General features: G+C 44.2%; 2 protein-coding genes across 2 annotated transcripts in view; one reads left to right on the top strand and one right to left on the bottom strand.

Moving 5' to 3' along the window:
• The window catches only part of NME7 (NME/NM23 family member 7), a 262,372-nt gene extending 259,355 nt beyond the window's left edge, over nt 1-3,017 (top strand). The window contains exon 13 of the mRNA XM_082659949.1: nt 1,808-3,017. Within this exon, the coding sequence (XP_082516075.1) occupies nt 1,808-1,840 (33 nt within the window). The 3' untranslated portion in view covers nt 1,841-3,017. The remainder of the gene's footprint in view (nt 1-1,807) is intronic.
• On the bottom strand, nt 1,906-27,216 carry ATP1B1 (ATPase Na+/K+ transporting subunit beta 1). The gene is made up of 6 exons (XM_082659959.1): nt 26,634-27,216; nt 21,782-21,910; nt 8,953-9,108; nt 7,026-7,210; nt 4,352-4,432; nt 1,906-3,348 (listed from the first exon to the last, which is right to left on the bottom strand). Exons 1-6 carry the CDS (start codon nt 26,728-26,730, stop codon nt 3,085-3,087), a joined length of 912 nt encoding a protein of 303 aa, XP_082516085.1. The 5' UTR covers nt 26,731-27,216; the 3' UTR covers nt 1,906-3,084.

Here is a 27,216-nt window from a genome sequence, read left to right as displayed (position 1 = left end):
GGGCTCCTAAAATCTTTGCAGCTAAGCAGTTGTGCCATTTCTCACAGTTCCCTTTGCTGTTTTTTGTTAAATGGAGTCATTGTTTCTCTGGTATTAATTTACCATCACACGATTTGCTGCTCTAGAGATAGCAAAGTCTCAGGTAGTATTTTTAAAGAATAAACAAGAGAAGCAGATTGGCAGGGTAATAAATGTGGGGCAATAAGGTGGGAATTTAAGCTGTTACTATATCTGAACAAGTTGTGCTGTCACAGAAATGGCCATGGGCCTCTGGGTCTGTTTCTGTAAGAGGAGAGCCCAACTGAGGAGGCATTTCAGCATTTCAGGTCCCAAAGGATTTCTCGGGACCAGCCTGAAGGCAGGAAGGATTGATGTAAGCTTTGGCTGCACAGGCTTTGTGAAAGGTTTCCATTTTCTGAAATATGATGATGCCAAGATTTTAGTTCGGGTACTTCCCACGTGGGTTAAGGGATACTAAATCTTCAGCTCCGTTATACCTGGAGAATGTTTTTCAGAAAGCTCATTTTCATCTCCTTTCACTCTAAGGCTAATTTTTAAATATATGGCTAAATATGGACTTAGGCCAAACCATGAACCAAAAAGCAAGGTATAAACCTTCTTAATTTACTGAACCTCAAACCCTACCTTTTTTTTTGGCACATGCTAATTTTTTCAGTTACACACATATATATACACATTATTTTTCATATTCTTTTCCATTATGGTTTATCACAGGATATTGAATATAGTTCCCTCTGCTATACAGTGTTATTCTGTATGTAATAGTTTGCATCCGTTAATCCTAAACTCCCAATCCATCCCTCCCCCACCCTGCCACCCCTTGGCAACCACAAGTCTATTCTCTATGTCTGTGAGTCTGTTTGTTTTGTAGGTAAGCTCATTTATGTCCTATTTTAGATTCTACATATGTGATATGATATTTGTCTTTGACTTAACTTCACTTAGTATGATCATCTCTAGGTCCATTCATGTCGCCGCAAATGGCATTATTATGTTCTTTTTTATGGCTGAGTAATATTCCGTTTGTATATATACTACATTTTCTTTATTCATTCATCCTCGATGGACATTTAGGTTGTTTCCATGTCTTGGCTATTGTGAATAGTGCTGCTGTGAACATATGGGGGCATGTGTATTTTCAAATTACAGTTTTGTCAGGATATATGCCCAGCTGTGGGACTGCTAGATCATATGGCAACTCTATTTTTAGTTTTTTAAGGAACCTCCATACTGTTCTCCATAGTGGCTGTATCAATTTACATTTCCACCAACAGTGCAAGAGGGTTCCCTTTTCTCCACACCCTCTCCAGCACTTGTTGTTAGCAGATTTTCTGATGATTCCCATTCTAACCAGTGTGAGGTGATTCCTCATTGTAGTTTTGATTTCCATTTCTCTAATAATTAGTGATGTTGAGCAGCTTTTCATGTGCCTCTTGGCCATCTATATGTCTTCTTTGGAGAAATGTCTGTTTAGTTCTTCTGTCCATTTTTTGATTGCTAACCTCATTTTTTTTTTTTAACTGAACTACTAACAACCATATCTCGTGAAGCGCTAGCAGGAACCAAAATTTCATGTTTTCTAAACTGAGTATCACTGCAAAATATTTCTAAACTTGAACTTTAAAACTTCGCTGATTGAGCCTCTGCCTCCAACTAACCTGGCTGTCTCACTGGGAAGGGGTGTGCACCTTGGTGTTCAGAGTCCTGACCCAGCTCTATGGCCTCTGTCGGCTAGAAAAGCCTGAACTTCCATGTGAACTGATGAAATCACGTGTTTGTCTTTCAGGTTCAGTATTTCTTCAAGATCTTGGATAACTAGCAGCTTAGAAAGTAAAGAAGTCACAGGTTGTGGTGTTTAGACAAGAGTGAATCACACATGAGGAATGTGTTCATTCTTTTATTGTCCATTGTTTTAACCTGACTGAATACAAGATCAACAAGAGCACTGTACTCCTGGCAATTATGACATATGTTAGAACATGGCTTTTGCACTGCAGACAACATTTAACACCAGTCTATGGGGTACTGCATTGCTTTTTATAAAGTCCAAAATAAAGATTTATTTTCAAACAAGTGACTTTGGTTTATTTCATACATTACACTTTTTCTCGCAGAAAAAAATAAAATTGTACAACTGCATAAATATAAAATTCTTCCACCATGAAAATGGTTAAAACATTCATAAAGACACAGCACCAGCAGGTGATGCCTCCAGAGAAAGGAAAAAAGGAAAGTGAAAGAAAATGTACAAAGCAAATTAATCAGCCCCGTCACTAGCCAAAGTGACGGGCGCTCCAGATCTCATACACGGCTTCAGAACAGACTGGAGGACAGGGGAAGAGGAGTCAGGACAGCATTCAGTACAAAGCACAACACAACCCATCACCTTTGTGTGTGTTTCTGTAGTGTCACTTAAAATTTAAAGGGCAGTTCCCCCATAACAGCCCACCCCACCCCCGCAACCCAGACCCAGGAAAAATAATAATAATAATAATAAAGACCTAACAAACACCACAGGGAAAGACTATGGAGTGTGTTAAAAATGCTCATCGATGGGCCATTATCATCTTTGAAAGAGCCAAACCCAAAAAGGAAAAATAAAGTACCATGCCAGTTTTATTCCCATTGAATATTTACACCTTGGACAGCAAACTTTGCTCACGTTAAGTAGAAAACAGATACGATAAAACATGGCTTGAAAAATGACCAGAGTGTGTGCACCGAGAGTACTGTACACTAAATAAAATACACAAGGCAGCAATACTTAGGGGCCAGAAACACTGCTTACTATAAGTCAGTTATGGAATCATAATTTACAGTAAAAATGGGCACGTCCCAAGGCTCAATTTTTATTTTTCTTTTGTCATTTACAGTAGAATAAATATTTTGTTGCTATTGCTACACTTTAAATTTACATTCTAACCTATTAAATGCAGAAAGCTAGTGTAAAGCATATAGATTAAGTGTAGGTCCCATACGTATTACGGTTTGTTCAAGACTAGTAGGTTTTTGTATCTTTTTTAACTTTTTTAAATGGCTAGTGGGAAAGATCTGTGCTTGTGATCAGCTCTTAACTTCAATTTTTACGTCAAAGCGTCCCTGAAAACGGTCTTTCTCACTGTACCCAATGTTCTCACCATACGCCTTACACTCTATGCGGATTTCCGTGTCCATGGTGAGGTTGGTGAACTGTACAGCCAGCAGGGGCTGCAGGTACTTGGGCTGCAGGAGCTTGCCGTAGTAGGGATAATACTGCAGCGGGAAACCAGGGTAGCTGCCCAGTCCAAAATACTCCACGGTTCCAATTTTCTCCTTATCTTCGTCTCGCTGGAAACCAGAGAGGAAATGAGATTTTTCAGGGCTCACATCCTGGATGACGATTTGTACTCACATACAAATGAGACTCTCAGTCCCACAAAGCAGTCTGCAAGCTACTGCTGGAGGAAGTGGGTCATCCGCGGACATGCCAGCTCAAACCCCTTGCGGGAGGAGGTGAGCACTAACCACTGGAGGATACGGGAACCGCATCTCCCGCGAGAGGAAGAGACACACTCAGCCTAATCCTTAGTAGCCTTGAGAAACGGTCACTAAAAGGAGGCTTTCCTCACTGTACAAATGGGAAACTGCAGCAAAAGCCAACTAAGGCCTTTCTTCAAGCCAACACAACCTCCTAGAAGTAGGGCCAGCACTGAAAGAAACTCTTCAGTGTTGGCCCAGTGGATATTTTCAATGACATTACCTCCAAAAGTTTAACTATTTGCCTTTCATTTTCTTGTGTCCATTTCCTTTCTTGGTGCCAACATAAATTTGAACTGTTTGGAGATTTCCCTTTCTTTATTCTGCTTCTCTCTCTAAACAATCCATCAGGTACCTGTCTTCAGATTTAAAGGGAATACACATTGATGGTTACCTTAATATTTCAATATTGTTTTTAAAGAAAAGCCAGAAGCAATTTTTCAATGTAAAATTATTAAAAAAAAAAAACAAAAACGTTGGCCTCAAGTTTTTCACACACCATGTGAGCCAGAGAAGCACTCACGTGGGCTAGTTCACCTCAGTTCTGTAACCCAATATTCCAACTGATTAAATTCAGATATTTCGGTTTCTTGTTCCAGTTGGAGAAACTGACAGATGTTTTTATTCTTGTTACATCTTTCTGTTCTTTTAAGAAGTTTTACCCAGTGTAGCTACAATTCCATCAGCTGAGACTGATTCCTGGAAGCAGTGCTTCTTATTTCCCATGTTAAAGTTTTACCTCTAATTTAAAACAATCTCATTCATTCTCCCCTCTCTCCTGCCCCACCCTCAGTAACTCTAAAGGTCTCCTTACCTTGCCAGTGCACTGAACAGGCAGGACATATGGATTGTACTTCATCACTGGGTAAGTATCCAAGGACTCATTCTTGGGAGGCTAAAAATAAAATCCATGTTGGTCAATAAGTTTGTAAATAATTCCTTTAACTTCTGAAAATTAAAACGAGCTTGTAGCCCAAACAAGTACACTTTGGTCAATTGAAATAATAACCAAACGCCTGAGGACAGCAGAATGAATGACTCTCCTAACCAGTCTAGGAAAGGTCATGCTGTGATGTTCTTGAAAATAAATGCCCAAGTTTTGTGACCACTACAATTAAGCTGTGATGTGTAGCCCAGTACTAAATGGAACTTCTAATGGCAACCCATTAGAAGCTTTATTCAAGGACACTGAAAAATAAGAGCCAACTCAGAAATAATGCTCTCTTCTCATTTGCTAAGATTATAATTAGATGGAAAGGTTGGTTGACATTTCTGTTTTTATAAAACTTGGGCTTTCCTCCCGAGCCGTGAATAAATAATGCCATCCTTCTCCCTCAAGTATGCCTTCTTCAAGTAAGCTTTCCTTTTTTTTTTTTTTTTCCCCTTTTTTCTTGTTTTTTTAAATCTCCAGTGGAGGCCCTGTCATTTAAGTCCCAGTTTTGTTAGGCAAGTCCAGCATGTAAAATAGATTAAAGTGGCATTGCCCTCAATGAAGGGGTAACGCCATCGAAGGGACCCATAGTACACGTTGAAAATTACTGCTGTAGTGAAATATCCAGGGCCTGCCTTCCTAGATCCCTGGCTCAAATCCATCTCAGGAGAAGTGTGATGGACATCTACCCCCTGGAAGACAGACAGTCACTTGCTTACTCACATCAGCAGAGTATGTGAGTCCTGACATGAGATGTAACACATACATAGCCTAATCAAAGTCAGATAAAATGCACAATTCTCTATATCAGTAAAGGACTATTTTTGGTACTGCTCTTTCTTTTGGAATATAAGAAAATGATCATCTAGATTTGCTTCTTGGAACTTTCTGCCAGCAATAGATTTATCTTTAAAAATATGAAGAGAAAATACACATTGATAAAGAAGTTACCAGAATCTATCCTCGGGGAGTGAGGGAACGGGCACATCAAGTGAGATGTGGAGTACTGCAACCTCTGTAATTCCAGCAACGAAAGAGTTGGGGATTTGGGATGCGGGGCTGAATCAGAAAGTGGCAATGGATAACCAAGGGGAATCCAAAGGAAAAAAAAAAACAAAGACTGAAAAGAAAGAGTAGCTGAATTCATCACTTTAACAGAATATCTTTATAAATATGGGAAGAGATGTGAATCACAACACTCTGTGGGGGACAAATATCATTCAATGTCTATGAAAAGGAATTATCAAAAGTGAGGGATTCGGAGAGCAAAGATCACGATTAGTCCTTTGGATACACTGCACCAATTCCTTTCATTCCCAAATAGCTTGTTTATCTTGGTGAAGAATTTCCTAGCAATATGAATATCAACTCTAAGTGTGACATAATGGCTTTCACCATTCTTCTTCGATTACCTCCTAGTCTACGTGGAACGAAGATTAAAATTCTGTTGAGAGGTACATTAATTTCTGTAGAAGATCCAACAAGCCAGCCAGGCAAACATCCATGCACCCACTCATCCATTTTTGCCTCTGGTGGCAGTAAAGGAGTTTTGATGTATCCTTCAGTTATGTTAATAAAACTTTTCATCTCTACATTGACTTTCTTTTGAAAATATTATTCATGGGTCATAAGCATTGCAGAAATAAAGAGCATATAATAGAAAGTTAATGAACAAAAGAGCCAGATTCCAGAAATGAGGTAAGTTTGTTCATATAACTCTGTATACTGCAGTCAATTCCTATCAGAACCAAAAACTACCCTCTTAATGGCAATGCTCTCATGAGCAAATGGGAGAAATCTTCTGTAAGAATCCACGCTTAAGAGAAAAGGACAGCATTTTTTACTTCATGAGCTGGGGGAGAGAATGAAATAAGCAGTCTTATAAAAACAGAGAGAACACCCATACAATTTTTTCTTCTAATTTTAAAGAATTGCTACCATCCCACCAAATGGTGAGCGAAGGCAATTTGCAATTGTTCAATGATCTCTAGTAGTATTTACCCATTATAAGTTGCAATAATGGCAAAAGCCGATGGCATGGTTATAAAAGTTCAACCTAGACAGTATTCAACTTCTAATTTTGAATTAGAAGTTCTAACGGAAACTTCATTCAGAAAAAAAACAAAAAAAAACATTTTTTCTGATGACCAGATAATTATTTCAGATTACGAGATTTTTTTTTGTTTGTTTTAAATACTGTGGCTCCTACAGTTCAGGTAGGTTTTAAATTTAAAGACATCTTTTTCTCTTTTTTACTTTTAAAGAGTTTATGTTATAGAATTACATAATAGAAATCCAGAACAGGGCCACAGGACTTACTTCAGAATTTGGCTTTGCCACACAGAATTTCTCTAACTTTAGGAAATGAGATTAATGACCTAACCCTAAGAATTCCAAGGTGGCCACAGAGGTTTTTCAGTGTTACTCTACTGATCAGCTTCAAAACTGTCACTGAGTATCCTTTAAACGTCTGTTAGGGTCTCTTTTCATACCAATTAAGGACTACATCGAGTTGTGAATGGCTCATCTAAATTCTATGATTTAAAATATTACTTGCCTTAGGTTTGAAGCCCAAAACTCGGTTGAGCTTTATAATGACACATGGTTTGCCCTCTTTGTAGCCGTAAGTTTCATCATTTATTCCAGAGCAATTTCCCAACCATTCAAGCTTGAACCTGCAGACTTTTCGCTCTCCTCTTTCGTTGTTAAATTCTCCTCGCTCTTTGAGTTCACTGGGCACATCTGAAAATGCAAACGCCATTTTCACATTGTACCAACAATTCCCTGAGCACCACTGAGAAAGGACAGGGCTCTCTTCCTTGTCACAATGACTTATTCGAAGACAGGGCTATCCTGCACTTAATGTATTATATCACCTGAGTTAAGAAAGGATTTCCAGCAAGCCATCTCTCCTCTCTCCACTGACCTTAAAAAGGTATTTTACCAAAAGCAACAGCCAGTACCAAAGCTTCACAGTGCTCGATGAGCAGCACATGATGTTGGGTCTCTGCCGATTTTTCTTTCTTTAAATAATGGATGACTCCACTAATTAGAAAACTGAAAGGAAACTGGATCTCTCTTCAGGAGTAGCATCATTTGCACAGGTCGACATCAGCTCAGCTCAATAACAGGGACGTTTATAATTAGAGCACAAAAGGACTGCCAATAATTTTCAGAACTGGAAGTTTCATGGTCGGGATTTCTCGGAGCTATGCCTCTAATTAACATGTTAAACAGTAAAAAGGGAGTAGGAAAGAATTGTTTTTCCTTTTCAACCACCATTCAAGGTTTAAAAAAAATTTCTTTTTGAGTTTTTGTCTTTCAGCACTGAGTTCTTATAAGCATTTGTTCAAGTGAGAAATTGTATTGTTGCATTTTTTATTTCAAAGCCAGAGAAAGAATAAATGAGAACAGAATTCAAGATTAAAGCATCCTGCAGGAAATGGATGCAAATACCATAAATTATATACATATTTTTAAGTCCACAAACTAACTATTTTCCCTTCAAATAAAGTGCCTCAATTCAGTCCATCTCCTGAGAAGTGATTCACTCTAAGTATCTATCATACGGGCCTTTTAATTACTACAAAGTAAGATGAAAACCTCATTTAAATTCTAATGAGAAAAATTTAGTGAAAGTTTCTTTTAAATTACTAAATCTTTTTAAAATGACTTAAAATGGCAATTCACCCCATATTACACAACGGTCTGCCATTTAAAGAACTGGAGGTGATAAATGCTTGAACTGAATCAGAAAAACTGGTATCACCTGGTAACTCAGAGTGGCGTCTTGTTTTGGTAGGCGTGACAACAAGGCTGGGAAATTCACACTCCAGGTAGCAAGGAGGAAGATGTGCATTCTGTCAATGGCTTAATGAAACTAAGAGCCATTGTTTACATTCATCAGTCATTCCCTTATCCATATGATGGACATAGGATAAGACATACTTCATTATCCATCCCGGCCAGGGTCTCTAAGATATACCCTGACCATAAACCCTCCTCCATCGGTATCAGTGTGGTTATAGCTAATCACACCAAAGGTTCATTTTGGTGACAGAAGGTCCTGTGAACTCTTCTGTAGGGGCCAGGGGTTGGATGGGGAGGGAGGGGGCCAGAAATCTGGAAATATAAGCAATTGTATTTCTCAAAATCAATGGATGTGAGAGAATCAAATCTGTAACTGTGGTCTTTGAGTCTGAGTAGTAAAAACAGAGGTATTTGGGAGTGTTCAAAAGTAAGACACCTTTCAAATACAGGTAAAAGTAATACTTGAGGCTATACTGTTTATTTCATTGTATCCAAGCCTAACCCATAAAGTGTTCCTGCTTTAAAAACAAAACAAAACAAAAAAACTATCCTCTCAGTATGGCCAGAGTTCAATCTTTTAATTATTTCAGGAGTATCTTTCAATCATTAAGTAACAAATAGAAACAGGAAATCAGAATTAACCAACCACAAACATCCAAAATATGTCTACTTACTGCCACAATCTTCAAAAATCATATCATCCTTCTGGGCCGAATCTTTGTACTTCTCCAGGAACCTAACTATGTTCAGCACGTATGCCTCATAGCTCTTGGGATCGTTAGGACGAAAGGCAATTTCAGTCTTTTGGATCTGAGGAATCTGTGTTAATCCTAGAGCAGGAAGAAAGTTAGAAAAACACAGAGCAAAGTCATGAGTGGGAAGGTAGTCAACCAAGATACTTCAAAAGCTGACTCTCCACGTATAAAACATACTTTGCTAATCCCATCTGACTAAAAAGAATGGTTTAAATTCTCTCTCCCGGGCTTCCCTGGTGGCGTAGTGGTTGAGAGTCCACCTGCCGATGCAGGGGACACGGGTTCATGCCCCGGTCCGGGAGGATCCCACATGCCGCGGAGCGGCTGGGCCCAGCACGTCCGGAGCCTGTGCTCCGCAACGGGAGAGGCCACAACAGGGAGAGGCCCACGTACCGCAAAAAAATAAAAATAAATAAAAATAATAAAAAAATCTCTCTCCTGTGAAATCCTTTCTCTGGCATTTAGGTTAAATACGTAAGTACCAATGACTATGTCTTGATATCAGATGTCATTTAAGTTCCCCAGCAACGTTTCATGATAAGCATATCTGTTTTTTATGAATGAAAACACTTCTTGCACAGAAAGGTTAAGTACCTGACCCAAGGTCACAGAGGAAGTGGTGGAACCGGAATTCTAACCCAAGCACGTGGTACTCTAAAGCCTGTCATCTTTCCAGTCCTCCCTTGCGCACTGCTAGCAAGCATCTCATGCAGGTGGCTTTTCCTTTTCTAACTGTACGTAAGACTGAGCACAGACATCGTCTTCCATACTCCTTTTAATCAATTAACTTATGACCGCTGAAAATGCTACAGACTCAAGACTACTCAGTAGAGACATTTCTTTGGATCTTTTCACCTAAACTGGAGGAATATGCAATTTATGTGCAGTTACTACTCCTGCTTTCCATTCCAAACATAAGTGGTTATCCTGAGAAAGTCAAGTGCCAGCCAGGGTATGTGCACCTTGGATTTCCACTCTTCAGTGGACTTTTAGATTCTTTAACTTCTAAAAGCCTCTGTCATTCACAAGACTTCCCAAATAGATATTTGAACAACACTACACAGCACTACGCAAGACAGTGGGTGGAGAGCCAATCACAACGGCATTCTATTCCAGGACAGCCAGATAAAATATAAAATGCATGGTGAAATTTGAATTTCAGATAAACCATGAAAAAATTTTTATATAAGTATCTCTCGTGTAAAATTCAGGACATACTTACATAAATTATTCATGGTTTATCTGAAGTTCAAATTTAATTGGGCCTCCTGTATTTTTATTTGCTCATCTGGCAACCCTATTTGAATCCCCACTCCCAGACCAGCCCTCTTTGTGTTGGGCATGAAAGGTGCCTCATCATCACAGCCCTTCAGGGTACCTCCATCACTCACCTAGGGGCCTGTTAAACACGAAGCCTGGCAGACTCCACTCCGGACCTGCCAGATCCCCATCTCTAAGGGTGGGACTTGGGAATCTCTGCTTAACAAGCTTAAAGAGATCCTTAAGCACCCTTGGTTTGAGAACCACTGCTTTAGAGAATTAGAACCTGAGGGTGGCAGTCGTGAGGTGGGTATGAAGATAATGACCTAATCAAAGTGGAAGTGATGACCAGAGTGAGACCAGACTTCAGTAGGGCCTGGGCTAAATGGCCGTTATTTTTTCTCGTCATTAAGGATGGCTTTGAGCTTCAAAATCAGTTAAATAATGAGGGGAGTGGGGGCCAGCTCAGGGGGCTGAATGGGCAAGTTCTTCTGTGCTTGTAGTTCCCTAGAGGAATGGAGACGATGGGAGATGAAGACAAGGAACGTGAGGGTCTGGAGCCAGGCAGACAGGGTGCCCGAGACAAACTACCAGTGACGTTAAGAATCATCTCGGGGGCTTTCCTGGTGGTGCAGTGGTTGAGAGTCCGCCTGCCGAGGCAGGGGACACGGGTTCGTGCCCCAGTCCGGGAAGATCCCACATGCCGCGGAGCGGCTGGGCCCGTGAGCCATGGCCGCTGAGCCTGCACGTCCGGAGCAATGGGAGAGGCCACAGCAGTGAGAGGCCCGCGTACCAGAAAAAAAAAAAAAAGAATCATCTCGGAAAGGGTGATGGAGAACCTGAAGAATTTCAGGGGGAAAAAAGCTGTCAACAGTGATGGAAATGAGTCAGAGAGGAAGTAGCAGAAAATCTTCAGTTAAAAATAAAGGTTACTACAATTAAAACATTTTTTTTTATGATGCTCACAAACCGTAGAAAACTGTATGACTTAAGCAATTTAAATATACCCTAAAAATGTTTTTCTACATTATTTAGTTAGAAAACTGGCATTGTGATTATTTATGGTACAAAGAGGCCACATGATAAAGGTGATAGATACGTGCAAACATAAAGTGAAACAAACAGAGGTCAAGAGAAGCTTTCACTGGGATTTCCTGCCTGAGCTAGTAGGGTAAATAGGGATCCCCGGCTGAAATGCTGAAATGCTCAACGTCTGGGAAGGAGGGTCATCGCTGGTTTGGGTTGTAAACAAGACATTTAAGTCAAGGTGACTTGCTTGGACCTGGGGAAGTGCAGAGACAGTCCCAGAGCCAGAGGTTAACAGAACTCAGGGGGATGGTATGTTCTCCCAGAGTAACCCTGGAGTCAGGAGAGAACAGAGCTTTGAGGGGCATTCACATGCGAGGGGCCACAGAGAAAGGCAGTGCACAGGGCAGCCAGAGAACTCGGAGGCAAATGCCTTTGAATTTGTCAGGCAGGAAGTTTGCCTCGACCCTGGTGGCGAAAGTGGTGGGCAGAAATGGACTAAGAGAAGATCTATGGGCCAAGGGTTAAACAGTGTTTTCAGGCTTGGGAAGGAGAAGGCGGGAGAGCGGTAGACAGATGAAGGGTGAAGAACGTGAGAGCAACTGTCAGAAGCCAAAGAGCAGTCTCGCCTAATCTTCAGGTAGGAAGAAGGTGGGGAACGACCGTCTGGCTGATGGCAGGGACATCAGTGTGATGAGTTACAGTCATGCCAGCCATGGTCCATCTGCAGAGCAAGTGACGCAGCAAAAAAGAAAATGCTAACAAAACGTCAGTGAGCCTGGTGTGAGATTTGGAGTATCTCACCCAACAGGTTAAAAAGAGGAAAGTGACCCTAGAAGGTCACACTGAGAGTAAACACGGTAGGACCTAAATGGCAAGGTGAGGGTCACACAGGTCAGTGTTCCCTCTGGCCTGGCTTCAGCTCTCCTCCCCAGCAGTCCACCTCTCACTTTCTGGCCGCTTCTGCATCCCTCTTCCAGCGGCTGTTCTATCTCCCGGATGTGTGTATGAGGATGAGGGATGTACTTCTCAGATTCTCCCAGAGAGAAAAGGAAAGCAACAAGAGGAGCTGGGATTCTGCGGCGTGCTTTTCATCCCTTCCCAATGCCAAGTGCAGGGTCTCCACTATTAAAGAGACCACGTGACACGTGGGAGACCCCAGGCATTAGCTCCTTTCACTCAGTGCTGTGGGCCCTTTACTACCAAAAGGGTACTGCTAGTGAGTGAATTCTTCAGCAGACTAACGGAAATATAGATATTATTATTACATGCACAGTGGTACCCACTGGCCCAGAAAAATGTTACACACAGTTGGTCTTGTGTCTACCAGTTTCCAAGAGCCCAAATCCTTCAGAGAGTTTGGCTTATGATCTAAGCCCTGTCAAGCCTCTATGTTACCGCATGAGAGAAAAGCAGATCAGCACACTTGAAGAATCTCTACTGTGTTCTGTACAGAGAAGCATCAGAAACTGGTGAAACTGAGAAGGCAAGAGGTGAAATGGACAGTTAAGCATTGGGTCTTACAATCCTGTGACTCGCCCAGCTGGATTAGACCTTGGGCCAAAGTCTCTGCCCCATCCTTTGCATTTTCAGTGACATGACAACCTTGGCCACGGGAGCCCAGGAATGATGGGTCAACTCAGGGAGCTCAGCCGCGTCTCGCTCTCTTCTGTAAAGTTTCCCTCTGGAATCTCTGAGGGATCTCTGAACTAATATAAGCCTTAGTGACTATCCTTTTAAGATACCTAACTTCTGATCTAAATGTTGCTTATCCAGAAAAACATGAACCATTTGGGTTGAGGTCATGCAATCAGCTTCTGTCGCTCAACCCTCACCTACGGAGCACGTACATAAATAATACAAAAATATCCAGAAGGCCGCCCCACAGTCCAGGGTGGCTGTTGCTCTTCAGCCCCTCCTCACATTTCTGAAGGTCCCTCACTCTTTCACCCACCGTCTCTGCCTCCTCTCTTTTCTTTGTCCAGAACCTGCTGACCTGAGAATTCCTCTTCCTGGAAGCTATCAGAGATCAATCCCCCCCCCCCCCCCCCCCGACCCGGGACGGTTCTGTTCTGGATAATCTTTAAAATCTCTGATGAGACTTTCTCTAAAACATTAGGAAAACTCCTAGTCATTTCCCTAATTAGATAGCAATTAGATACTTACAAGAGGCAGATGAAGGACCCTCGACCTGATATCTAAATCCTTTAAACCATTTACTTTACATTATCAGACTAATGGAAAAAAGGGGTAGAAAGAATTAGGATTGGATTTGGCAACTTCTTTATTATCTTGAGTCCACAGGCAAATTCCTCAAGCCTGACCCTCTCCAAGGACACACAAATCCCATCTTGCTGACTGGCCTTCTCATTAGTTGTTTTCACACTAGGTCAGATACTTTCAGCTGTCCCTCTCCACACTGCTCACTCCTTAACAGTCCTTAGTTATAGCTCTGGATAAGGCCGAGCTTTGTTTGCAGTGGTAACTCCCAGAGGCCAAAGATAGCAGAACACCCAATCACTAGCTTGTAGTTTCAAATTATATTCCAGGAAACAGATCTAACCTTTTGCTTCTCCAGTCTTCTGAACTTGAACCGACATTAACCACGCTGAGCTCTGTACAGCTTTGCCCTGATCTGACCATTTGCCTTAAATTACAGATTGATTATTATCAAATAAAGTCACCTGAAAGACTGAAATGAGAATCTGGATATGTGAAATTTTAATATTTGGTTTTTAATGAGTATGTCAGCTTAACATAAGATTTGAAGTTAAAATAATAATTAAACAAACAAACAAAAACCCTTTGGCTCTGCATTTGCTTTTTTTTTTTTTTTTGCTGTAGGCGGGCCTCTCACTGTTGTGGCCTCTCCCGCTGCGGAGCACAGGCTCCGGATGCGCAGGCTCAGCGGCCATGACTCACGGGCCCAGCCGCTCCGCGGCATGTGGGATCTTCCCGGACCGGGGCACGAACCCGTGTCCCCTGCGTCGGCAGGTAGACTCTCAACCACTGTGCCACCAGGGAAGCCTCTGCATTTGTTTTTGAGTTACACTGGCCTCTCCTTGGTTCCCCATCTCCTGAGAAACAAATAAGGAAAACACTCAATCTTCGGCTTTAGTAGGTGTTCATAGCAGGAGGGGTCAGGGCAAGTAAAAGAGGGAGGGAAAGGAAAGAGAAAAGAAAGGCTTTTCATTAAGAAAGAAGTATTTTGCTTCCAATTAGGTTTATAATGTTAGCAGGCTTATAATTTCTCCATCTACTTGTGAGTCTGAAGTACTGAAACTAGAATGCATTCATTTTAACCTTCTAGCAGTTACTCAAAGGGGGAATCCCAAAGCACAGCTGCTTGTACCTGTCATTTACTACATCCAATAAATCACTAGGCCAAATACTCTAAACAGGTATCATTCTCCACAGAAACCTCCAGGAGGCAAAGAAATGCTTATAAAGGTAGCCATGCACACAACACATATATATCATGTGTCTCCTGTACATTCCAAGCGGAAAAGTAATTTTCAATTAAAGAAAAAAAAGCTGGGGGTGTGTGATTTTATACACACAGTCATACATTTCTAGGCACACATATACACACACACACACACACACACATTTTACCCCTTCAAGTGCCACTAAGATATTTATGGGTTTTGACTGCTGTTTTTAATTTTTATTTTACCCCTGCATGATTAATATCAGTTTACCTAATAAAATACAGGGAGAGCACAGGAAAAAAGGCGCCACTGTGCCCTCTGGAAACCGGTAGCCTAAGCCTCACCTTCTGCCTCAGGTTCAGCTTTCGACTGTGGCCTGGGATCAGCTGACGTCAACCCCCCTACCTCCAGGCAGGGTCACACCTACCCGCCCAAACCCTCAAGAAGCTGCTCTTTTTGAAGAAAAGTCTTAGAAAGATGGGTTGCTGGACTTTCGCTACAGCCTATTTGGATGTTCAACAACCCTTAGTGTATGGAAATCTTTTCTCCTAAGCTGAATGCCATGCACACTGGTTGAAGGCCCTTCTCTGTTTATGGAATTACCCTTTATCATCAGAGTTTTTTTCCTGTAGTTGTATGATCATCTTCAGGCGAGCAGAGAGAGAATTATTTAGTTCAAGGGCTCCATCTTAGATGTGCACAGAATTTCACAGGGACATATCTTTGATATTTTGTATAGCTCGTTATCGTGCTTGTTCCCAAGATAAATGACAACCCCTTTGATAATGGGAAAATATACATAGTCAAATCCTACTATTTTACGTTAATTATGCTTTTTTATCCAAGGCCAAACTGAAGAACAAGCACACATAGTATTTTGACTTGAGATATAAAATTTGCTAAGTGACCAATACTATCCCCAAACAAGACACCACGTTATCCAGGATATTTGATGACGTCTATTCACGTGTGTATGTGGGGAAAGATACTTTTCTGGTTGGAAGCCCCTAGGGGACACCTCCCCGCTCCCCTTCATCTCCCAACTTCCCTCTCGTCTTGTCTGTGTCAGATAGGCTCTGGAGTCCTGAGATCACTAGAATGAGAGCGCTGAACAAGCACAGACACCAACTGCAACCCAAGGTATTGTACCACAGACATGGAGATAGACGTGGAGGCCGTGAGGCCGGTGCTCTTTCCACTGTCGTCCTCCCCGAGCCCTTCCCCCAAGTGAGCGCAGCGGAAACTCCACAGATCCATCTCCCCCTACACCCACCCCCATCTCTGCATGAAATTTATTACCTGGTCCTATTCATCACAGGGCTCTGCTCTGCTCACTCATCTAAAATGAGCATATGAATGCAGACACATTTTTTGTGTGTCTCCAAGAACAGTTTTAAGTTAATTAGTAGACTTCCCGTGTACCCGAGCTGACTTATTAGTTGTACCCTCGTCTTTAGACATGAAGAAGTGGGTGAGTTGTGGAGGGCAAACAGCGAGGCTCACCGAGGAAGGGAACCTGGAGTTTGCTGCTCTCAACCCTTTACCCAAACTACAACTCTGGGCAGCAGCTTCCAGAAATCCTAGCGTCACCAATGCCAGCTCATCCACAGCCTTAAACTCTGGGAGTAGGTTGGCAGGACCCATCTGAGGGAGGGAGGAGAGGAGAGGGAACAGAGCGCCAGGTGGGCCTGGAGGGCATCACATATTTATCGTGTCAGCTCACGGATCAATGGAATCTAACGAAATAGCTGAAAAACACCTTGTTGGCACTTTGAAGGAACAATTCCTCTGAAGCATAAGGAAGCCAAATATGTCCAATTGCCCCTCTGAAATTTAAGTGAAAGAGAGTAACATGGGTGTAATGTAGCTTGAAAAAAAATAATTAAGCAATTCTGAGCTCGATATGATGACTTCTCAAAGATGTTACGGAGAAACCCAAATGAACTTTTTTGGCCAACCCAATACAATGAGATTGGAATTACAGGTGCCTTCTATCTTAATAGATTTGAAGACAAGATGTTTCCCTCTGCCAATCAAGATGAAATGGAGTCTGCTGGTGGTGGCAGTGTGGGCTGCCGGTCTTCCCACCCTGTTTATTCTTCTGCCTTGATGCTGGTTACGGTAAATATGACCCTTTAAAAATGAATTATTGGGCTTCCTTGGTGGCGCAGTGGTTGGGAGTCCGCCTGCCGATGCAGGGGACGCGGGTTCGTGCCCCGGTCTGGGAGGATCCCACATGCCGCGGAGCAGCTGGGACCGTGAGCCATGGCCGCTGAGCCTGCGCGTCCGGAGCCTGTGCTCCGCAACGGGAGAGGCCACAGCAGTGAGAGGCCCGCGTACCGCAAAAAAAAAAAAAAAAAAAAAAAGAATTCTTCCGGCACTGAGCCATCTTTACTTCAAAGCAAAACAAAAAACCTGTCCACAACTTAACAGGAAGAGAAGAGTCCACATATTCATACCTGCTTACCAGGAAGTAAGGCAGCTGGGAATCTCCCTGGACCCCCTGACTGACACACACACTTTGGTTCATCCCACTGTGGCTCTGTGAGCAGCAGGGATGGAAGAGGAGACTCTTCCATTACACCACTGGCCAGGCAGCGAGAAGTGCACGGTCAAACAAGGGACGGGGCCTCGTGAGCGTGACAGTGGGCGGGGAGGGGGAGCGGGCACGCTCGCGTGCCTCCTGCCCTCTCTAGCATGCTGACACCCATGTCTCTCTCCAGATCCAGCACCGTTAACATGGTGAGAAGAGATGCCACTGACCAACCGCTGAGGACTCTCCTAAGAGGGTCCCTCAGGGAGGAAAGCTTGGTAGGGGCTAATCCAACAAATGTGGGTATTTTAGAGGGAGAGATTACAGAAGCAACACAATGTCACCTGAACATTTTTCTTCAACGTGTCTCCTAACCCAACTTCTCCCGAACACTTTTCATGGACAGCTAAGATTCCATTACCTTCATGAAAATCTAAGTGTCATACCATCTAAGTGTCAAAGCATCTCTGTTATATCATCCAAAGCCTGGAAATACTGAATTCAATATCCAAAAAGAAGAAACTGCTGCTTCCAGTGAAATGATAGGGCTATAAAAATAGAGGTGGCTGTTAATATTGCCACCTAATGCCACTAGGGTTGCAACTATAAAGTACTATTCACCTTACAGATATGTATCATCTCTTTTAACCCTTACAGGTATTATTCCCATTTTATAGATCAGAAAATTGAGGCTCAGTGAAGTTAAGTACTGTGTAGAATGGTGGGATTGTGTCCAGCGCCACAGCCCCTGCTTGTCATTCTCAGGTCAATTTTACTGGGAACCTCCGTGTCGTGGCTTAGGACCTCAGGGGCTGCTTTCATATTTAGCTTAGGCAATGTGAAATTGCCAACACGTAACCATTTCTGACCCACAAAAATAGCAAATTAATATGTTTCGACATAAAATCCCAGTAGCCCTTGCCTTCCAGGTTGAGCAGGCAGATCTGTTCCAATATCTCATAGCAACACAACTCTGTAAGACATTATAAGCAGTGATGGCCACCACTGCTCAGGGCAAGAAACCGTACATGTCATCCATTTTTTCTTACATTTTTCTTCCGTTTGATGATTTGGTCCTTACTCTGAGACTTCTGGGTTTAGCCCAGCATCTTGTCCATTGCTACAGACGTACCGACCCAAATGCACCGCACAATTGCCACTGCTTAATTTGACCACATTCACACATGTTATTTAGAAGAGATCTGATTACTAGGTATTCCAGTGTGAAAAGGGCAGTCAAAACCCAGTCTGGCCAGGTTTGTATTCACGACTCGAGTTTAATTAATAATAGCATTAATAAGTCTTTATATCTTTAAATGATGGACCAGCTCTTTCACTCTCACTAGGTCCACTTGACTTAAATATACACTTTTCTCCCTTTAACTGTCATGAAAATACAGGCTTAGAGATATTAAGTTGAAGTCAAAAAATTGCCAGGGTATCCTTCCATATATTCCTTCAGTTCTTACTGCCTACCAAAAATACAAATTCTTAAGATCTGTTCTGAAAGATGCCAGGAGGAGGGCTCAGGAGGGTCCCTCAGAGCACTCGGGGAGAGTCCACGGGCTGCCCTTGTTCGCAGCAAGTGCTCTGCCGACCTGGCCTCCCGGTTCAAAGGCCTCTATCATTTTCAAATTAATGCCATGGCGAGGGTAAAAGGGGGCTTGACCTAGACTCTCCTGGCAAGGTGATGGGTGAGGGGATGATGAAAAGGAGAGACAGAGAAGTGACAAAGAACCCAAGGGACAGGGCAGGGAGGATGGAGAGCTGAGGAAGCACTTTTCCTGTGACTCAGACCAAAGGACAGGAGTGCATATTTCCAAGATGAGCCACCAGCATTCCTTTGGAGAAGTGACGGTTTGTCAGGTCAGTCCAACTGCTGTGAGGACACTAAATATAGGTACTCAGAATGTGTCTTTTAGGAAGGGGCTGGAAGGAAGGGGAGGGAGGGAAACGGAGAGAAGGCACCTCGGCCAGTAGATTTTCCAGGCAAGGTCATTTACAAGCCCTTACTTAAAAGGTCCAGCTCTTTGGCTCTTTCTTTTTGAAAGTGAAACTTCCCTTTCTGCAGAGAACATGAAGAATATTTTTAATTTTATTAAAAAAGACTGATACCCCAAAGTCAAACTAGTCAAGGACTAGTTTTTAAATCTAGGAAATTAAAGAAAATGCTTGACTTTGGGGTCGCCTTTGACTTCAAGTATAAGAATTATTAGAAAATGGCATCATGATTGAAAATTAGCTTTTAAATGGCAAAAAAAGAGAAAAAAATAAAAGGTCTACACAAATTTAAATTATGACTAATGCTATCATAAAAACTCTAGCAGAAGTGAACGTGAGGGACATCCCTGGTGGCGTAGTGGTTAAGAATCCGCCTGCCAACGCAGGGGACACAGGTTCGAGCCCCGGTACGGGAAGATCCCACATGCCACGGAGCAACTAAGCCCCTGCGCCACCACTACTGAGCCTGCGCTCTACAGCCCGCAAGCCTCAACTACCGAGCCCGTGTGCCACAACTACTGAAGCCCGCGCGCCTAGAGCCTGTGCTCTGCAACAAGAGAAGCCACTGCAATAAGAAGTCCATGCACTGCAGCGAAGAGTAGCCCCCGCTCAACGCAATTAGAGAAAGTCCACGTGCAACAACAAAGACCCAACACCGCCATAAATAAAAATAAATAAATTAATTAATTTAAAAATATATTTAAGAAAAGAGAAACCACTGCAATGAGAAGCCTGCGCACCGCAACGAAGACCCAATGCAGCCAAAACATTAATTAATTTTAAAAAAAAGTGAACATGAAAAGACACACCATGCTTTACTATCACAAAAGCCAGAGTCCAACATGTTTACTTAAGATCCTACGTTTCACTGTACCACCCAGAATTCTTGCTTCAACCTTTCCACAGACCCACCTCTTTTAGGAAACAGTTGCTGGAAACTGGAATATTATTAAGCAGTCATTTTATATACTTACATGTTCTCTTTTTTTCACTTCCAAAATCCCCTAGATCTAAATTTATCTGGAAATATTTAGGGGTTCTCTTACAGTAGAGGACTACTTGACTTGGGGCTAAAAACCAGTGTTTTCCATCTCCATATTCTGAAGATTTTCTTCCGAGGGACTTTCTCATGCCCAAGGAGGAGGTGGACACGACAAGGCTGTGACTGGCGGCCACACCTGATCAAGGCTGCTCAGTCCCATGAAGATAGCCTCAAGATTGTCACCTCAGTACAGCTGTTACTAAACCATTGCCCAGGGAAAGTGTAGAGGGGACACGTCATTGCCACCCCCAGCGGCAGGCAGCCTCAAGGTCACTGACAACGTGAGAACCCGGAAGTTATGCAACATTTCCTCTCTCCAGGTCCCGACAAAGACTTTTAGATGAGCCAGACAGTACAATCACAAACAGAACAATTGGTTGTGGCTGCTGTCTTGTCCTTCTGTCAGCGTCAGGCATGAGGGCAGTGGGTCTCCCCAGGGTTTAGTGACCAGCGTGGACATGCACGCGTACAGGGCAGGTCACTCAACAGTGACAGCACCCACATCACCGCAGGGCACTCATGCGGCAGTTTGCATTCCTCTATGATAACCTCTTAGTTGCCCCAAGTTTACAGAGCTAAAGGAGACAGTTAACCTGCAAAGGGGGCCCAGAAAGCCAATAAATAAGACTCCTATTAAACAAACAGGCATATATATTGAGAAGTGAAAAGAGAGAGTGCCTTTGTTCAAGGTCAAGTTGCCTGTGAATAGCAGGTGGAAGAATGGACCCCTGAAGTCAGGGCTCGTCTCCCTGGGAGCGGGTGGCCATTTCAGAGCTTCTCATCATCCCTAAAAATAAATTAACCTTTAAAAATGGGAGCCAGGACTTCCCTGGTGGCGCAGTGGTGGGGAGTCCGCCTGCCGATGCAGGGGACACGGGTTCGTGCCCTGGTCCAGGAAGATCCCACATGCCGCGGAGCAGCTGGGCCCGTGAGCCATGGCCGCTGAGCCTGCGCGTCCGGAGTCTGTGCTCCACAACAGGAGAGGCCACAGCAGTGAGAGGCCCGCGTACCACAAAAAAAAAAAAAAAAAAGGGAGCCAGATTGGTTTTTTATAGGATTTATCTGAGTCATAGGCCCCTGAAGCAAGTGAAAAATGTGCATGAGAGCTGGAAAGGCCCTGTAATGATCCCACTAACCAAGGCCTTGGGTGGGAGGGACGAGGAGAGCAAGGCTGTGGTTGGGAGTCACAGAGGCGGTGAGTGGCAGGCTGGGTAGAGGACCAGGGCTCTCCTCGCTCCCAGCAGAGCTGGGAAAATAAGATGCCTGCAACCCTAGGAGCTTTGCCTGCAGCGCAGGTAGGAGAGCTGGCTGCAACAGACAGAAGCCCCGATTTTTCCTTCCTAGGCTGGGTTTAAGACCACATGATAGACAATTTTCAGAAGAATGTTTTCGCAATTGAAAAAGTCACGCTCCTTTCACCTCCAGAAAAACTGAACTTATTCACGTTCGTTTTACCTGGTGGAGCCACTCGGTCCTGATACGTGGGCTTAAATTCACTGATGGTGAGCAGCATCACTTGGATGGTTCCGATGAAGATGCCAGCCAGGCAGCCATAAAATATTACGTAGAACAGAAGGATCTTAACTGCAAGGGGAACAGACAGAAACAAAAAGGCTGTGATGCAGTCACATGCTCAGAATGCAAGGCAAACCTTCCCAGAGACGAATGCATTTCCTTCCCGGCTTCCCCTCCAAGCTGTGTCTTCAGAGCTTCCTTTTCCAACATTGATCAAGAGAGTGCATCTCGTTCCCAGACTGTAGGGTAAAAACAGGGGGATGGGCAGCCCTCCATTATAGTGCATGTGTGTTCCGGGTAGGATGAATATTCAATTAGAAGTAAGGTTCTTTATAGGAAATAATTTTATTCCCTAAATTAAAAACAAAATGTCACAGGACTTCCCTGGTGGCTAAGTGGTTAAGAATCCGCCTGCCAACGCAGGGGACACGGGTTCGATCCCTGGTCTGGGAAGATCCCGCATGCCGCGGAGCAACTAAGCCCGTGAGCCACAACTACTGAGCCCGCATGCCACAACTACTGAAACCCACGTGCCTAGAGCCCGTGCTCTGCAACGAGAAGCCACCACAATGAGAAGCCTGAGCACCGCAACAAATAGTAGCCCCCGCTCGCTGCAACTAGAGAAAGCCCGTGCAGCAGCGAGAACCCAACACAGACAATAAATAAATAAATAAATAAATGTTCCTTTAAAAAAAAAAAATGTCCTGAAGATCATCAATAAAACCTAGGGCTGTGTTTGTGTGCTTATGCAGTGCATTTCAAATATGACAACACACTTCCTTAGAGACTGATGTTTTCTTTGCTTGCTTATCCTTTGACGTTTCAATACTACAATCCAGGCTCTGCTGCTTCTCCAAACATTCAAACACCTGTGAGTTTTTATGCTGAGAAAGAGCAATGAACGCTGAGAGACCCAGTGAAGCTCTCCCGACCAAGTACATTGTCTTTCCTTTCAGGGGCACCAGACAAGAAAAAAAAAAAAAAAGGAAGGAAGGAACTGCTATAGTAAAAATGGCAAGCACATTTTTATTTCATCTTCTGACTAGACTCAGACTAAGGACTGACTTGATAAGCTGCATTTTCCTCTCCCCCTAGTTCACAGGACACCATGGAAGCTGAAAGAGCTGCAAAAGCCAAAAAAAATAAATAACAAACCGAGAAGCCCATGGACTGGAATGAGGCTATCAGTTACTGGTTTACAGGGATTATCTCCCCAATTAGCCGCATAGTAACAGGCTGTACTAGGCACCACCGGGCAGCCCTGTGCCAGCCACTCAATGTGAAGGCAGCAGTGGGAACAGTGAGCCGTAGGGTTATCAAATCTGAAACATGACTGCACAAGGAAGCTTTAGCTTACTTCTCAAAACGTTCAGATCTCCTGCATTACATGCTGGGGTCCTTGGGAGAAAGCAACAGAACAAAAGCATCATTGAAAAGAAGTGTAAGCGTGTGTGTGTGTGTGTGTGTGTGTGTGTGTGAGAGGGAGGTCAGGAGGGAGTGGGTTCACTGTGGCTGTAATCAGCCAGGTTTGCCTTCTCCGTATATTTAAAAGCTCAACTTTTCTATCAGCAAATAAATAGTTCAGGGGAAAATCATACTCTAGAGCTGTTAAAACAAGCCAAACACACATAAAACCACACCAAAATGCTTAATCCTTTTTCTCCCCTATTAAAAAAGAAAAGAAGGAAAAGGGCAAAGACACAAGCAAAGATAAGGAAAAATGAAAAGACTGTACAATGCAGAACTATAGCTCCCCAACTCAATCAGTGCTTCCCTGCAGGACAAGGGTTAAGTGCTGCATTCTGTATCCAGGCAGCAGTAGGCAAATGGCAAGGCTGTGACGTCAAGAGATCTGGAAAAATTTTCCAGTGAATGCTCCTAAGAGGTACAAGAGTTGGTATAACACGGTCAGAAAGAGAACTGTTGTATCCTCTTTTTTGCTGCCCTCACCTCATCTTGGCACTCTCTGCCTAACCACGGAAGCATTTTTATACTGATTCCTTGGACTCCAGATACCTAATTCTAACAACATGAGCAGATACATAATTGAGGCTACGATTTAAAATACAAATATGATTACGGAAAAACAACCCATTCTGCAAGCACGCTGATTAAATTGAAGGAGATACAGCCTTTCCTATCTGCCCGACACTATACGCTAAGGGCAGTGGGGGATTCTTCTCTTTTGCTCGGAGACGTTACTTGGCACAGTTTCCCCCGTTGGTGCTGTGAGGTCACTTGGTTAGAGTGGATGACGCAGGTGTGGCAGGGCCTATGCAGTGGGGGCTCACCGACACACAGGCTCAGAAAGAAAAGCTGGGCATACTGTACCAACCAGCCAGGGTGGCACAGAGGGTAAACTTTAGAGACGTTTTTTTCCTTTGAAGAAATGTTTCTTCCTTTTAAAAAATACAAGTAATATAGAGGTTTTCCAGTTAGGAAACAAACAAACAAAGAACGAGTACCCTTCAAAAGGTCACAGACAGAAGGGAAAATGGCATCTGGGCCCAGCAGTAGACATAAAAATCTACCAATGCCTGTATTAACTTAATAAAAAGGTAGAAAGCACCAGGTGATTTGTGTGCTGCGCTTTCTCCAGCAGGTGACAGGCGAGGCTCCTGCGTCCATCTTGGTGAAAATCTACCTACAAGCGAACTGAACCAAGGGCAACCTGCCCTGGTCCCAAGGGCATCCACGTTGGGCCCAGTACTAGAAAGGTGGCATTTTCTCCATAGGAGACACAGCTGCTGCCACTCTCTCTGCCTGTGAGGGGCTCTGTCATTTCTTACATTGCCAGAAAGGAGTCAACATATTAGTGCAAAATAAAAACCAGATTTTTTAACCCAGCATCTTGGAAAATGGAAGGAAAGATGAGACAAGAGCACCAGTCCTGATGTCTGCATTCATTAATCAGTGTATTTAACACTTTGCTGTATGTGGTATCAAGACACAAATATCAACACAGTCTCTCTCATACGGAGGTGCTGCCTTATAAAATGTCAGCTTACAAAACAAGTCGTTTCATACTGCCTTACCCTCTAAAACAAATATCATTCTGGAAATGGAATGAGGAACGAAAGACATTTTATGAGAGGGAAAAACACTAGAGGGCAAATTTTACAATATGGCTGGGGTCAATGCAGCCCCTGGCCCATGACAAGGCTGGGGTCAGATCATCGCGGTAGGAACCTCCAGTGAATCTGGGAGAAGAGGGCCCATTCTGCAGTGCACCCCTCAGGCCTCACTCGAGTTACCAGGAGTTGCTGGGAGACGGCCCAGGCCAGGAGCTGTTCACCCTACAAAACACCCAGAGTTCTTCAGGCTTTTCCTTCCACGTTAAGAAAACACAGAGAGCTATCTTTCTGCGTGAGAAACTATGGCAGTAATCCCACTGAAGAACAGAGTCTTCCCAAAACAAAATATAGAATACAAGCTAAAAGCCATCCCTTTAAAGACCTACATTTAACATGGCTCAGGGATATCTATGCTTCTCAGCACAGGTATGGGATGAGGTTTCACCTTGACTAACCTTGAAATGTGATGCATTATTAACCCTTTACTTTTCAATCAAAGAGACCCACTACAGGCTGCATTTTTTTTTTCCTCTACAAAAATCGTATATTCCAGCTTCTTCCGTTTCAAAATGTCAGCCAAGCATTATTTCCCTGACTCATTCTCCTGCCGATGCTCACAGATCCTTCCAATCAGGAGCACCACATCAGCACCTACCCAGGGCTCCCTTAGTGGCTGCAGTGGTGGTGCTAGTGGTGTCTATGATGATGATGATGATGATGGTGATGATGATATTAGAGAAGGAGGGGGCAGTGATGCAGGAGGGGGGTTCCCTCCCTCTCTCTCTCTCTCCCCAGCAGTCACGACTGTTACAGATTTGCCTACAACTCTGCCCTTCAAAATGACCTTAAAAAAAAATGTCACCCTTCCCGTGTAGAGAGGTGGAAGACAAGTAAGGTATTTAATTTTCAATGGGGGGAAAAAAAAAGTCTATCCAGCCAAGCAACAGGCTGCCCAAAATCTTATAAGATAACCTGCTACTGCCTTTGTGCTATTTATTTCTTACAGTAACCCTTCACCGTAATCAACCCAAGCTACTGATTCTGCATCTCTCTGTAGACACTGAAAACAACCAGGCTTTGCCATGTTTTGGGGCCAAGGCTCAGAAACGAAGTCCTGACATGGAGCTTCCTGGGCCATTTCTGGGCTGTGATGACTCCAGGGTAGGTCATCGGGGGAAACTCTGGGCACCGCTACGAAATACTGCAGTGTATGGATTCTGCCACCATCACCGCCGCCCTCCCACACCCGCCTTTTGAGGTACATATTTAGACTAGAAGAAAGCTGCTATAATACACAACCTCGCCTGCATTCGATCCGATTACCCTCATGCGGTTCTCTCAGAGCCTCAGATCTCATTTTTAAGGACTTGAAACATGTCTATAGAGAGAGGCATATCTAGTCTCCCACAGCCTGACCATTCCCAGGACGGAAGAGCTCAAGCGACGCTCCGATAGACTGCAAATTACCAAGACCGCTAAAATATACATAACCCTCTACCTGGCGCGCTCCTATCCCCACCCCGCGTCTAGCCCGGGGACTCCGCATTCCGCACAGGATGACAAGCCCAGGCCGGCGCAATCTGAGCAGCGCTCAGCACCCGACCCCCTCCGTCCTCTCCAGCGCGCAGCGTGCGGAGCGGTCCGCAGAGCCTGCGCAGGGGATGCGCCTACAAGGAAAGACAAGGCGCTAGGAGCAGAGCTGCGGACCCCGTACTTACACCAGCTGCCACCGGTTCTGCCCAAAAACTCCTTCTTCTCCGAGTTCCAGATGAATTTCTTCCAGCTGCCCTCCTCCTTGGCTTTTCCGCGGGCCATGGTGGCGGGTCAGCAGCTGCCGCGGGGACTAAGGGTGGGAGACTGCGGCGTGCGCCCTCGCGTCCTCCCCGGCTGCCGGTCGGCGTCCCCGGCCTGGCTCTCCGCAGGCTGCACCCGCCGCTGCCGCTGCGGCTCTCAAAGTGCCAGACGCGCGGTGGAGGAGCAGAGGCAGGAGGGGGAGGCGGCGGCGGGGGCGGGGGCGGAGAGAGGAGGGAGGGACCGCGCACGCTGGGCGGCTCCGAGCCCCGCACCTATTGGTGGGCTCACGGCCACTCGCGGGCGCTCTTTGGTCCGCCACGCGCTCCTCTTGCCCGTGGGGGGTTCGGGGGCTACACGAACCCGCAGCTGCCGCTCCCGCTGCCGCCGGGGACGCGTGCTCGGCCCCCACCTCCTGTGACCTCTGCAGAGACAGGCAGGGGACAGGAGAAAGTCAGAGGCAAGAGGACGGACCAACGGGCTGCGGGCCTAGGACTCTGGGGCCAGCCA

This window comes from Grampus griseus, assembly GCF_964374135.1.
Source record: "Grampus griseus genome assembly, chromosome: 1".
NCBI classification, from domain to species: Eukaryota; Metazoa; Chordata; class Mammalia; order Artiodactyla; family Delphinidae; genus Grampus; species Grampus griseus.
The sequence above is the reverse complement of the archived record's forward strand: the minus strand, read 5'-3'. Positions and strand labels throughout refer to the sequence as shown.

Excerpts from the sequence above, each read along its gene's own strand:
- ATP1B1 (XM_082659959.1), bottom strand. The coding sequence starts at position 26,730 with ATGGCCCGCGGAAAAGCCAAGGAGGAGGGCAGCTGGAAGAAATTCATC. Across the intron at positions 7,211-8,952 it reads GATTTTTGAAGATTGTGGCA|ATGTGCCCAGTGAACTCAAA; the intron begins GTAAGTAGACAT and ends TTGCATTTTCAG. Across the intron at positions 4,433-7,025 it reads TTTTGGGCTTCAAACCTAAG|CCTCCCAAGAATGAGTCCTT; the intron begins GCAAGTAATATT and ends TTTTATTTTTAG.